Genomic DNA, 12,595 nt, shown 5'->3' on the forward strand with positions numbered 1-12,595 from the left:
TGGATTGGACTAGAATTGGAGTTATCAGTACAGATTCATGACTTTTATACCAGTTTTAGAAGTAAGTGTAAGTGTCTCTCTGTGGATTTCCAAGCTCTGTCCTCTAGGACAGCTTCTTAGAAGTGCGTGCACACACGCGCACACGCGCACACGCCCACACACGCCCAAACTCACTCACTCACTCACTCTCCTAAAAAGGAACCTGGGTGCCTTAGAGAAATGGCTAATTCTACATCCGAGGCAGGGGAAAAAAAACAAGATCAACCCGAAAGTAAGGTAATTCCAGATTGTCAGGCATACTCAAAGAATGTTGAAGAAATATCAAAAGGGTTTGGGAGCCACCTTGAACGAGCTCTACCTGGCAAATATGGGGCAATATGAACATAAATAATGATGGTAAAGATTACAATCTACATAACAAAACAGGAATCCATAGTTCATGCTTGCGGGTTGTACAAATAATTAAATGGGAAAGGCAAAGATCTTTCTAACAATGAAATGCTGACTAAGAGATTCAGGGAAAATAGAAATAGAGAAATCACTAGTTGGCAACTATGATAGTTGTAATTGGGTCAGGCAAGAATCATTAATGAATGGTAAACCCAGTGGATGAAAATTTAATGAGGTATCGAATTTTACATAGTTTCAAAGTATTTGCTTACAAAATGCTTAATTACAAATGGAAAAATAGTAATTTTACAAGGGAGAAACCTGGCATATATCACCACCATTAATGGAGAAATTGGCACCATGTGTCTTTTGATGTGATTTGCTAAAGAGGGACTCTTCTGTGTTACTGTCAAAAATACTTAACCTGAAATTAAACACAAAGCAACATTAAACAAATCCAAATAGAAGGCAAATAATCAAATAACCAATCTATGGTCTTCAAAGATGTCATGACCGTGAAAGGCAAAGACTGAAGTGAAAAAACTAAAGCAGGCTAAAAGACATGACCGCTAATGCACCAGGTGATCTTGGGTCAGATTCTGTAACCAGGTTTGGGTTGCTATAAAGGATATTATTGGAATAACTGGCAAAATTTGAATAAAGTTTTATAACAGACAATAGTATTCCTGTTAGTTTCCTGATTTTGTTAATACCAGTATAGTTATATAAAAGAATGTCCATGCTTATAAGAGATACACAGTGAGGGATTTAGAGGTGAAGAGGTAGCATATCTGGCCCTGGTTGGGTAGTTCGGGTGGTTGGAGCGTTGTCCCAATATGCCAAAGGCTGTGGGTTTGATTTCCAGTCTGGACACATACAAGAATCAACCAATGAATGCATAAATAAATAGAACAACAGATCTCTCTCTCTAATCAATTTTTAAAAAGATATCATATCTGTAAATTACTCTCAGATGGTTCAGGAAAAAAATTTTGTGTGTGTATATGCACATATATATGTAGGATATTTAGAAAAATGTGTACATATACATACACATACAAAAATAGAGATGGATTGAGAGAAAAAGGGATAGGCAAGTAGGGAGAGAGAAGGAATGGTAAAATGTGGTAAAATGTTAATAAATGGGGAATCTGGGTAAAGGATATACACATTATAAAAACCTATTCTGAAAATTTTTATATGGGTTTTTTTTTTTTTATTGTCCAAGTACAGTTGTCTCCATTTTCCCCCCACCACTCTCCCCTGTCCCCCCCCCCCCATCTCCCACCCTCAGTCCCACCCCCGCTTTGGCTTTGTCTAGGGGTCCTTTATACATGTTCCTTGATGACCCTTCCCCTTCTTTCCCCCAATATCCCCCTGTCCCCTCCCCTCTGGTTACTGTCTGTTTTTTATTTCAATGTCTCTGGTTATATTTTGCTTGCTTGTTTGTTTTGTTGATTAGGTTCCACTTATAAAAAAATAGTAAATACTAAAAGACTTGAAACATTACTAAATCCTTGTCTGTAGTTGATAATTGTGTATTTAGCTTAAGGTCAATGCAAGTAACATTTCTCTTGAGTAACTACATATGGAGGATCACTTCTTAAAAAGTAATAAATTGAAATAATCATTTAAGTTTAATAAATGTATAATATGTCAGGTAAAAGGCCACGTAATTAAATATGAATCTACTAACCATGGAAGATTCCTTACATCCATTTAAAAGCTTTATTTATGTAATAAGTTTTGTCATTTGTTTAAAAATTTTGTAGTAAAATGGATGTGCATTTTGCATGTGTGTGTGTATAACCATAACAGGCCACTTGAAATGTCTACACAGTTACAAAACTTCTTATCATTTGTTAAAAAAAAAACTTTTATATAGGTTTGAAATGATTTCAGAATGAAGTAAAAAAGTGTAATAAATAATGCCAGATTCAAATAGAAGCTTTGAAAAAGGCTGCACTGCTTAACCCTCCCCAGAGCAGTGTACACGAGGGTCTCCCTGTCCATCAGGGAGAGCGCGTCCCTCTGCCCGTTGTCTTGCTTTGTGGGAGAACCTGTGGTGGGGTGGTGGCCCTCCGGCTCTGTCATTCTGTAATGTCGGTGCATCTTCTTCTTTCTCATTTTGAGCTCAGGAGTAAATTTATCCCTGCAGGTTGTTGATGAGAGAGAATTTTTTGAGATCATGCCCAATTATGCCAAGAACATCATTGTTGGTTTTGCAAGAATGAATGGGAGGACCGTTGGAATTGTTGGCAACCAACCCAAAGTGGCTTCAGGTAGGAGGGAGAAGCTCTCATAAACGTCAGGTGGTGGTTGGGGGGAGTCAGGGCTGCCTGGGCCCCTGGTGTCTGCCTTCTGCTTTTTCATGGGATGTGGCCTTCCATGTCCAAAGAAAGAACTCAGATATTGTTGTGAAAGCTCTTTTCCATTTTAATATTAATTTCTCAAAATGCCTCTTTTATACTTTCCTATTTCTTAAGGGTGTATAGATAACTTTACTCCTCAACTTTATATAAGGCCTTTACTTTTTCAGAAGTCCTTTCTGTTCCTTTCAGTTAGATTTATGACTTGCCCACTAAACTATGAGTTCCACGAGGGCAAGGGTCTTGATGTATTATTCAGTTTTATCTCCAGGGCCTTCAGTGGTGCCAGATACATAGCTGGTATGTGACACGTTAACAGACCTTGCTGTGTCTTTGCCTTATGGCTTTTTGGTGATACGGTCTGACCTGAGTCACAGGCAGGTGGTAGGGACTCTCCCATCTGGGTGGGTTGCGAGTGTGAGGTGGGGACTGCTGACACTGCTTTCCTCCTCGCTGATTTCCTTCTTAGATTTGTTTTGAATTCCTGCGTAGGGTGAATGCACTCTCGCTTATTGACCCACCCTCATTTTTTGTTTCTGCCATGGTGATTTTTTCTTGTCTTTAGAAAAAGTGTTTTTTTTTTTTCTAATTTTGGTAAAACATATATAAAATTTGCATTTGAACCATTTTTAAGGATACAATATGTGACACTGATTTCATTCACACTGTGTGTAGCTGTCACCGCTATTTCCAAAACCTTTTCAAATCACCCCAAATAGAGACTCCCTGTTTGCCCTGCCTTCATGTCTTGGTAATCTCAATTTCCTCTTTGTTTCTGTGAATTTACCTATTCAAGATAGTCCATGTAAGTAGACTCATACAATAGTTGTCCTTTTTTTGGTCTGGCTTATTTTACTTAGCTTAGTGTTTTCAAGCTCTATCCATGTTGTAGCATGTATCAGAACTTAATTTAACTTTATGGCTGAATAATATTCCATTGCATGTATATACTGCATTTTGTTTAATCATTCATCTGTCGATTGATTCTTGGGTTCTTTCTGCTTTTTGGCTGATGTGAATAATACTGCAATGAACATGGGTGTACAGGCACCTATGTTTTCAGTTCTTTTGGGCATATACCTAGGAGTGAAATTGCTGAATTATATGGTAATTTTAATTTTTTGAGGAAACACTACGGTTTTCACAGAGGCCACACTATTTTACATTCTCACTAGCAATGCACAAGGGTTCTAAATTCTTTATGTTCTCATTAACACTTGTTATTTTCTGATATGCTTTGATTATAACTCCCCTAATGGATATGAAGTGTTATCTCATTGTGGTTTTCCTTTATATTTTTATAATGATTCATGATTTTGAGTATTTTTTATGTGCTTATTGGCCATTTGCATATTTTTGGAGAAATATCTATCCAAGTCCTTTGTCCATTTTTATTACCATAATTATTTTTTGTTGTTGAGTTGTAGGTGTTCTTTATACATTCTGGATATTAAACTCTTATAAGATATATAATTTACAAATATTTTCTCCATAGGGAATCTGGGGGGGTCGTGGGGGTGTGTGTGTGTGTGTTTGTGTGTGCGTGTGTGTGCGCGCTTGACAATGTCATTTGATGCACAAAATTTTTAAATGTGATGGTTTAATTTCTTGATCTTGTTTGTGCTTTTTGGCATCATATTTAAGAACTTGTTGTCAAGTCCAGTGCCATGAAGGCTTTTCCCTGTTTTCTTTTAGGAGTTTTATGTGTTTAACTTTTACATTTAGATTTGATAAATTTTCAGTTAATTTGTGTAATATGGTGTGACCTAGGGATCCAACTTCATTCTTTTGCATGTGGAAATCCAGCTATCCTAACACCATTTGTTGAAGAGCTATTCTTTCCCTATTGAATGGACTTGGCATCCTTGTTGAAAATCAAAAGGCTATAGATATATGGGTTTATTGCTGTTACTCGCAATACTATCCCATTGATCTATATATCTATCCATATGTTAGTATCACCGTTTCGATTACTCTAGATTTGTAGTAAGTTTTAACATTCAAAAGTGTGTGTTTGCATGTTGTTCTTCTTTTTAAAGATTGTTTTGGCTCTCTGGGGCTCCTTGCAATCTCACATGAATGTTAGTATTGGCTTTCTCCATTTCTGCCAAAAAAAAAAAAATGGCTTTTGGAATTTTGATAGGGATTGCATTGGCTCTGTAGATCACTTCAGGTAGTACTGATATCTTTACAATGTCAATGAACACAGGATGTCTTTCCATTCGTTTTGGTCTTCTTTTATTTAGCAATGTTTTATAGTTTTTAGAGTACATGTTTTTCACCTCTTGGTTAAATTTATTCCTGGTTTTTTCTTCAGGTGCTATTATAAATTGAATGCCTTTTCAATTTCCTTTATACATTGTTCATTATTGGTGTATAGAAAGACAGCTATGCAACTGATTTTTATTTTTTGATCTTGCAACCTGCAGCTTTGCTGAATTTGTTTATTACCTTTTGTAGCTTTCTTGTGGATTCTCTGGGATTTTCTACATATAGGGTCACGTTTCTGCAAATAAAAATAGTTTTGCTTCTTTCTGTCCAATTTAGATGCCTTTTATTTTTTATTTTTCCTTTTGAATTCCTCTGGTTAGAACTTCCAGCACAATGTTAAATAGCAATAGCAGTGGTGAAAATGGTCATCTCAGGAAAACTTACCTTTCATCATTGATTATGGTGTTAGCTGTGGGTTTTTTATATGTTTTTCATGTTGAGGAAATACTCTATTCCTAGTTTTTTGAGTGTGTAATTATGAAAGGGTGATACCTTTTCAGTATTGATTGAGATGATCTTTAGTTTTTATTTTTTCTTTCATTAATGTGGTATATTACATTGATTGGTTTTTGTATGTTGAACCACTTTTGCATTCCTGGGATACATACAATATGGTCATGATGTAAAATCATTTTTTTAAATTAACTTTATTTTTTAGAGCTTTTTAAGGTTCACTGCAAAAGTGAGTAGAAACTACAGAGTTTCCCTATATACTGTGCCCTTTACACATGCACAACTTACCCTACTGTCAGTATTCTGAACCAGAGCGGTACATTTTTTACAACTGATGGAAGTACATTGACATGTCTTTGCCACCTAAATTCCGTAGTTTACATTAGGGTTCACTCTTGTTGTTGTATATCCTATGGGCTTTGATGTATGTTTAATGATATGTTTCCACCATGGCAGCATTATGCAAAATACTTTTCACTGCCCTAAAAATCCTCTGTGTTCCACCTATTCATCAGTCCCTTCCTTCAACCATGATAACTTGGTAACCCCTGGCAACTACTGATCCTTTTACTGTTCCCATAGTTTTGCCTTTGCCAGATCATATACTTTGAATCATAGAGTAAGTGGTGTTTCTGGATTAGCTTCTTCCACTTAGTATTAGCATTTAAGTTTCCCTCATGTTTTTTCATGGCTTGATAACTCCCTTCTTCTTAGCATTGATTAATATTACATTGTCTGGATGTACACAGTTCAGTTATCTGTTCACCTACTGAAGCACATCTTGGTTGCTTCCAAATGTTGGCAATTATGTATAAAGCTGCAAAAACATCTGTGTGTAGGTTTTAACATGGATATACATTTTCTTTCTTTTATTTAAAAAAGATTTTATGTATTTATTTTTAGAGAGAGGGGAAAGGAGGGATAAAGAGAGGGAGGGAAACATGTCATGTGAGAGAAACAGCAATCAGTTGCCTCTCTCATGCCCCCAGCTGGGGACTTGACACTCAACCCAGGCATGTGACCTGACTGGGAATTGAACCAGCAACCTTTTGATCTGCAGGCTGGCACTCAGTCCACTGGGCCACACCAGCCAGGACTGGACATACCTTTTCAACTCATTTGGCTAAATACCGAGGAGTGTAATTGCTGGCTTGCATTGTAACGGTATGTTTAGTTTGTAAAAAAACAGCTCAATCGTCTTCCAGAGTGGCTATCCCATTTTGCGTTCCTACCAGCAGTGAATGAGAATTTGCTTTGCTTCACATCCTTGTCAGCCTTTGTTGTTGTCAAGGTTTTGGATATTGGCCATTCTAATAGGTATGTAGCGATATTTCATTGTTGTTTTAATTTGCATTTCCCTGATATATCATGCTGAGCATCTTTTCATGAGCTTATTTGCCACCTGTATGTTTCCTTTGGTAAGGTATCCATTCAGGTCTTTTGCCCACTTTTAATTTTTGGGGGAGGAGTTTTCAAATTTTTATTTTCTGAGATTAATAAAATGGTGGTGGTTGTTCTAAGCCCTAAGTTTTGTGGTGGTTTGTTACACAGCAGTAGTAACTGGAGTGAATTTTGGTATCTGGAAGTGGGTGCTTACTGAATTACAAGCCTAAGCAAGCTCTTCCTTCTCCTGGGACACTTGTCTCCTCCTTGGCCTGCTTTGACTATTGTTGCTTTATAGTAAGTCTTGTAGTTGAGCATTGTCAGCCTTCAACTTTGTTCTTCTCCTTCAATATTGTGTTGGTTGTCCTGGTTCTTTGCTTCTTTATACAAACTTTGGAATCAGTTTGTTGATAGCCACAAAACAACTGGTTGAGATTTTGATTGGAATTGCATAAAATTTAAACATCATTTTGGAAGGAACTGACCTTTTGACGATATTGAGTCCTACTTATGAATGTGGGATATCCATTTATTTAGTTCTTTTTTTTTGTTTATCAGTTTTGTAGTTTTCCTCACATGTATCCTGTATGTATATTCTTTTAGATTTATTTAATTTGTTAGATTAATTTTGTTAGATTGTATTTTTTTGGTGGGGTGTGCTAATGTAAATGGTATTGTGTTTTTAGTTTCAAATTCATTGCTGATGTGTAGGAAAGGAGTGGATTTTTGTGTATTAACTTTGTTTCCTCCAGCCTTGCCGCAGTTGCTTATTAGGTCCAGAGGTGTTCTTATGAATATTTAGGATTTTCTATGTAGACGCTTGTGTCATCTGTGAACAAAGTTTGATTTCTTTGTTCTGAGTCTGTATACCTTTTATAGGCTTTTTAAAAAATTGTATTAGCTAGGACTTCCAGTACAATTTTAAAATAAAGTGATCAAAGACATTCTTGCCTGTACCTCATCTTAGTGGGAAAGCTTCTGGTTATCATGGCTGTAAGTTTGTTGTCGATACTCTTTATCAAATTGAGAAAGTTACCCTCTATTCCTAGTTTGCTGAGAGTTTTTATCATGAGTAGGTAGTGGATTTTGTGAATGCTTTTTCTGAATTTATTGATTTGTTCATGTGATTTTTCTTGTTTGGACTGTTGATGTAATGGATTACATAAATTAATATTCAGTTGTTGAATAAACCTTGCATACCTTGGATAAATTCCACTTGGAAGTAGTATATAATTATTTTTATACATTGTTGGATTTTATTTGGTAATATTTTGTTGAGGATTCTTGCACTTGTGTTTATGAGAGACATTAGTCTGTGGTTTTCTTGTAATATCTTTGTCTTGTTTTGCTTATAGGGTAATGCTGGTATCATTGAATAAGGTGGGAAATATATACTCTTTGATTTGTATTCTGAAAGAGACTGTACAGAATTGGTATAATTTCATTTTTAAATGTTTTGTAGAATTCAGTGAACCTTTCTGGGTTGCATTTGTTTTTTTAAATCATATTAAAAAGTAGTGTTGCAAACAAAAAATACAGGAAATCTGACTTTTATATTTTTCTATTGTAGTTACCTTTATTGGAGATCTTTCTATCTTTAAAAAGGTTTTTTTAAAATCCTAATCTGAGGTTATGTTTCTTGATTGTTTAGAGAGGAAAGGGGTGGGGGGAGAGAGAGAGAAAAACATGGATGTGAAAAAGAATCATCAATCGGCTGCCCTGTATAAGCCCCCATCTGGGAATCCAATCTGCAGTCTAGGCATGTGATCTGCTGGGGATTGAACCCACAACTTGTTGGTATATGGGATGATGCCCTGACCAACTGACTCACCTGGCCAGGGCTGGAGATCTTTATTTCTTCTTCATATAGCCTTGCAATACTGTCTAGTATCCTTTCATTTTAACCTTGTGTACTTCCTTTACCATTTTTAGTATTGCAGACTTAGAGATAATGAACTCTCCTCAGCTTTTGTTTATCTGGGAATGTCTTCAGTTGCACCTCATTTTTGAAGGATAGTTTGCCAAATATAGAGTTATTGGTTGGTAGATTTATTCTTTCAGCACTGTGAATGTCATCTTATTGTCTTCTGACCTCTATTGTTTCTGCTGAGAAATCAATTGATAATCTTATTTTGGATCTTTTCTATCTGATGAGTCACTTATCTTATTACTTTCAAGATCCTATCCTTGTCTTTTTATTTTTTTATTTTTTTTATATTTTTATTTTTATTTTTAAATTTTTTTATTTTTATTTATTTTTTTTAATTTATTTACTTTTTAAATACATTTGTCTCTGCCTCCCCCCCACCTCTTTCCCTTGCCCCCTCCCACCTTCCCTCCCTCAGCTCTTCCCCTTTGGTTTTGTCCTATCCTTGTCTTTTTATAGTTTGACTATAACTATCTCATTGTGGGCCTGTTTGAGTTTATCCTACTTGGAGTTTCTTAGATTTGTAGTTTCATGTCTTCAGTCAAATTGGGGATATTTTTGAACATTATTTCTTCAAATAATCTCTCTGCCATTTTCTCTCCCATGTCTCCTTCTGGTACTGCTTGGCTGCATATGTTGTTTCATTTGATGCTATTTCATAGGTTCATTATTTTCTTGCATTTCTGCATTTCTTCATTATTTTCTTGCATTTCTGCATTTCTTCATTATTTTCTTGCATTTCTTGCATTTCTTCATTATTTTCTTGCATTTCTGCTCCTCAGACTGGATAATTCAAATTCTCCCTCTCCTATATCTAAGTTTTCTGGTCCTTTCTTCTGTATGTTCCAATCTGAAGTGAACCCCTGTAGTGAATTTTTCATTTCATTTATTGTAATTTTCAGCCCCAGAATTTTTGTTTGCTTCCTTTTTATATTTTCTGTCTTGTTACTGATAGTCTTATTTTCTTCATACATTGTTTTCCTGATTTTTGTAGTTCTTTGTTTTTCTTTACCTCTTTAAACGTATTTAACACAATTGTTTTAAAGTCTTTTGTAAGTTCAATGTCTAGACTCCCTTAAGGACAGATTCTGCCAATTTATTTTATTAGATTGGCTGTACTTACCTGTTTCTTTGTATGCCTTGTTTTTTTTTTTTTTGTTGTTGTTGAAAACTGAATATTTGAATATTATAATGTGGAAACTCTAGAAATCATATTCTCCCCTTTTCCAGGATTTATTGAGTTATTTTTTTGTTTTTCAATAGAATGTCGTAGTAGTCCAATTGCTCGTTGACTTTTCCCAACTAGTTTTGTGGAGATTATATTCCTTGTTTTGTGGAGTCACTGCAGTCTCTGTTCCTTCTCTTGTGTCTAGCTAGTGTTTGGACAGAGATTTCCTTGAATACCAGGTGCTAAAACAGTCCAAGGAAACACCGTTCCTAGTTTTGCAAATTGGCTATGTGCTAGGGCTCTCCTTTAACACTTAGCCAGAATTATACTTAGTTTAGGGGTCAGCTCAAGGTTTAAGCTTAGGGTCTTCCTCAGGACTTTTATAATATTGTGTTTTCATTTTCATTCATATCAAGGTACTTTCTACTTCTCAGGTGTTTTATGAGCACGCATCTGGTTCTAGGAATACCTATTTTTTTTGTAAAAGCCCTGCATACACAGGTGCTCTTAAGTGCCCTAATAACCCAGAGAAACTGATTGTTTTTTTTCCTCCCAGGCCTTAGGTGATCTCAACCACCTGTATTTTGTTCCTTTGCCTTCGAGTGGCTTTGAGCAATGCCAGTCACTTTTGTGGCCTAGTGAGTTCTGAGTTAGGCGACACGGAGTTGAAAGCCTCGGATCAATCTTTAGGCAGCCCCCAGCAAGTTAGAACAGATCTCCATGATAATTTGTGACTGAGATCATCTTTGCTCTCTCTTGAACCATGGAAGGTGTGGTGCAAGTGTAATTAAAACTGCTGCAAAGCTTTCCTACTGTTTTAAGTTGCTTATTTCTTCATTTAGCTTTCACTTGATTGTAAAGCTTTGCCTGGTCCAGAGTTTTGCCAAAGTAGGTTCTGACAGTTTCTGCTCAGTTTTCGGTATTTCTCTTGGAGGACAGGACCTGAAAGCTGCCTACTCTACCACTTTGTGTTTAGGAAAAGTTTTTAAAGTTAGGAATTTACACATACTGAAAATGTATTTTGTCCTAGAATAAGTTCTCAACTGTTCACATATCCCTTCAGCTCCTCCTGTTAGTTGTTTCACATGATTTCCTTCATCTTCTTAAAGGTCTTTCTTGCCTGCGACTGTATTCGCAGGTTCTGGTGCCATATGGCACAGGCTCACTTTCACAAGCCCAGTTTTAAAGAAACTGTTTGGCTCCTCCTGGGCAGTTTGCCTGCCGATATCTAGGATGCCTATTCCAGGGGCCCACCCCAGTCCTGGCTGGAGCTGAACACTTGGTTCCGTTGTGGTTCCTTGACTCAGTAACTCTTTGTGATGTTTATGGAGTGGCAATGTTTGGAAGTTCAGTAGGTCCCTGCTTTTTTGAAGAAAGCTTTATTCATTGTATGAACTTATTCACTCCCTATTTGTTACTAAAAGGTAGCTACAGAAGCTCACAGAGGAGGTCTCCATTCTGGCTCCTGGTTTTTCCTTGTAGGAATTAGGGCTCATTGGACATTCTCTGGATGCCAGATGTTCTGACAAGCCTGGGACCAGGGCCTAAAATTAAAAGGTCCAGCCCTTGGACTTGGGATCTGCTGGCGGCTCAGGGCCACAGGTTTTCCATTCTGACTGCATTCATTTTCCAGATGATTACATCCTATTTGGGTTATCAGTGCTCCTCTTTTTTCATTTTTGTTTGTTTGATTTTAATTCTAGCCTCTTTGTACTTTTTGCAGTTTCTTAATTTGTCTTTATCCTGTGATTCATCACTTAAATTCTTTCTTTCAGGTTATTAACATAGATTTTGAGTAGAGATGGAGGAAAGGAGATTGAAATTTTTCTTTATTGAGTTATAATTTACACACAATAAAATGTATAACTTTCAAGTGCTCATTTCAGTGGGTTTTGACAATTATATATAGGCTTGTAATCAGCATCCAAAACAAAATATATGTTGATTACTAGGGTTCTTTATATATTCTGGATGTGAGTCAGTCCTTTGTCGGATGTATGTATTGCAAATATTTTTTTCCCTGTGTATGACTTGTCTATTCAATTAATTATTGCTATATTTTGACTCATTTAAATAATTTAAGGAAGCCCCACTTATCAATGCTTTTACTAATTATTAGATCTTTTTGTGTCCTGTCTAAGAAATCTTTACCTACTGCAAGGTTGTAAAGATAGCCATATATTATCTTCTATGAGCTTCATAATTCTGGGTGTTATGGTAAGGTTTAGAATCTATTTTGAGTTAATTTTTGCATCTGACTTGCCGATGAAACAGGAGTCTACTTCCCCGCCCTGCCCCCTACAGATGTTTAATTGTTCTATCACCATTTGTGAAAAGTCTTTCTTTCCACATTGAATTGTTTTGGTGCCTGGTCTAAAATCAGTTTTGGGGTTTATTTCTTCACAATCTGCCCTGTTTCATTGTTGTTTTTACCTGCCTTTATGCCTCTCTTGATTACTGCAACTTTATAATTCCCTACTTGAGGCAATTTTGATATCTTTGGGACATTTGGCAATGATGGAAACATTTTTGGTTGGTACGAATAGGGAGTGTGCTCTCCAGAGTAGAGGCCAGAGAGCCTGTTCAACAGCCTTTGTACACAAGACAGACCCCTGCAATGAAGAATTATTCAGT

The 12,595-nt window shown here is 36.3% G+C and overlaps 1 protein-coding gene across 2 annotated transcripts in view; it reads left to right on the forward strand.

The window, feature by feature from the left end:
* Positions 1 to 12,595, forward strand: part of PCCB (propionyl-CoA carboxylase subunit beta) — an 83,632-nt gene that overhangs the window by 65,637 nt on the left and 5,400 nt on the right. For both annotated transcript variants that reach the window (XM_054595593.1, XM_054595592.1), the window contains one exon: positions 2,549 to 2,672. In XM_054595593.1, the coding sequence (XP_054451568.1) occupies positions 2,549 to 2,672 (124 nt within the window). The remainder of the gene's footprint in view (positions 1 to 2,548; positions 2,673 to 12,595) is intronic.

Source organism: Pteronotus mesoamericanus, unplaced genomic scaffold (assembly GCF_021234165.1).
Source record: "Pteronotus mesoamericanus isolate MK-2021 breed Mesoamerican mustached bat unplaced genomic scaffold, CSHL_Meso_final scaffold_54, whole genome shotgun sequence".
Classification (NCBI taxonomy): Eukaryota; Metazoa; Chordata; class Mammalia; order Chiroptera; family Mormoopidae; genus Pteronotus; species Pteronotus mesoamericanus.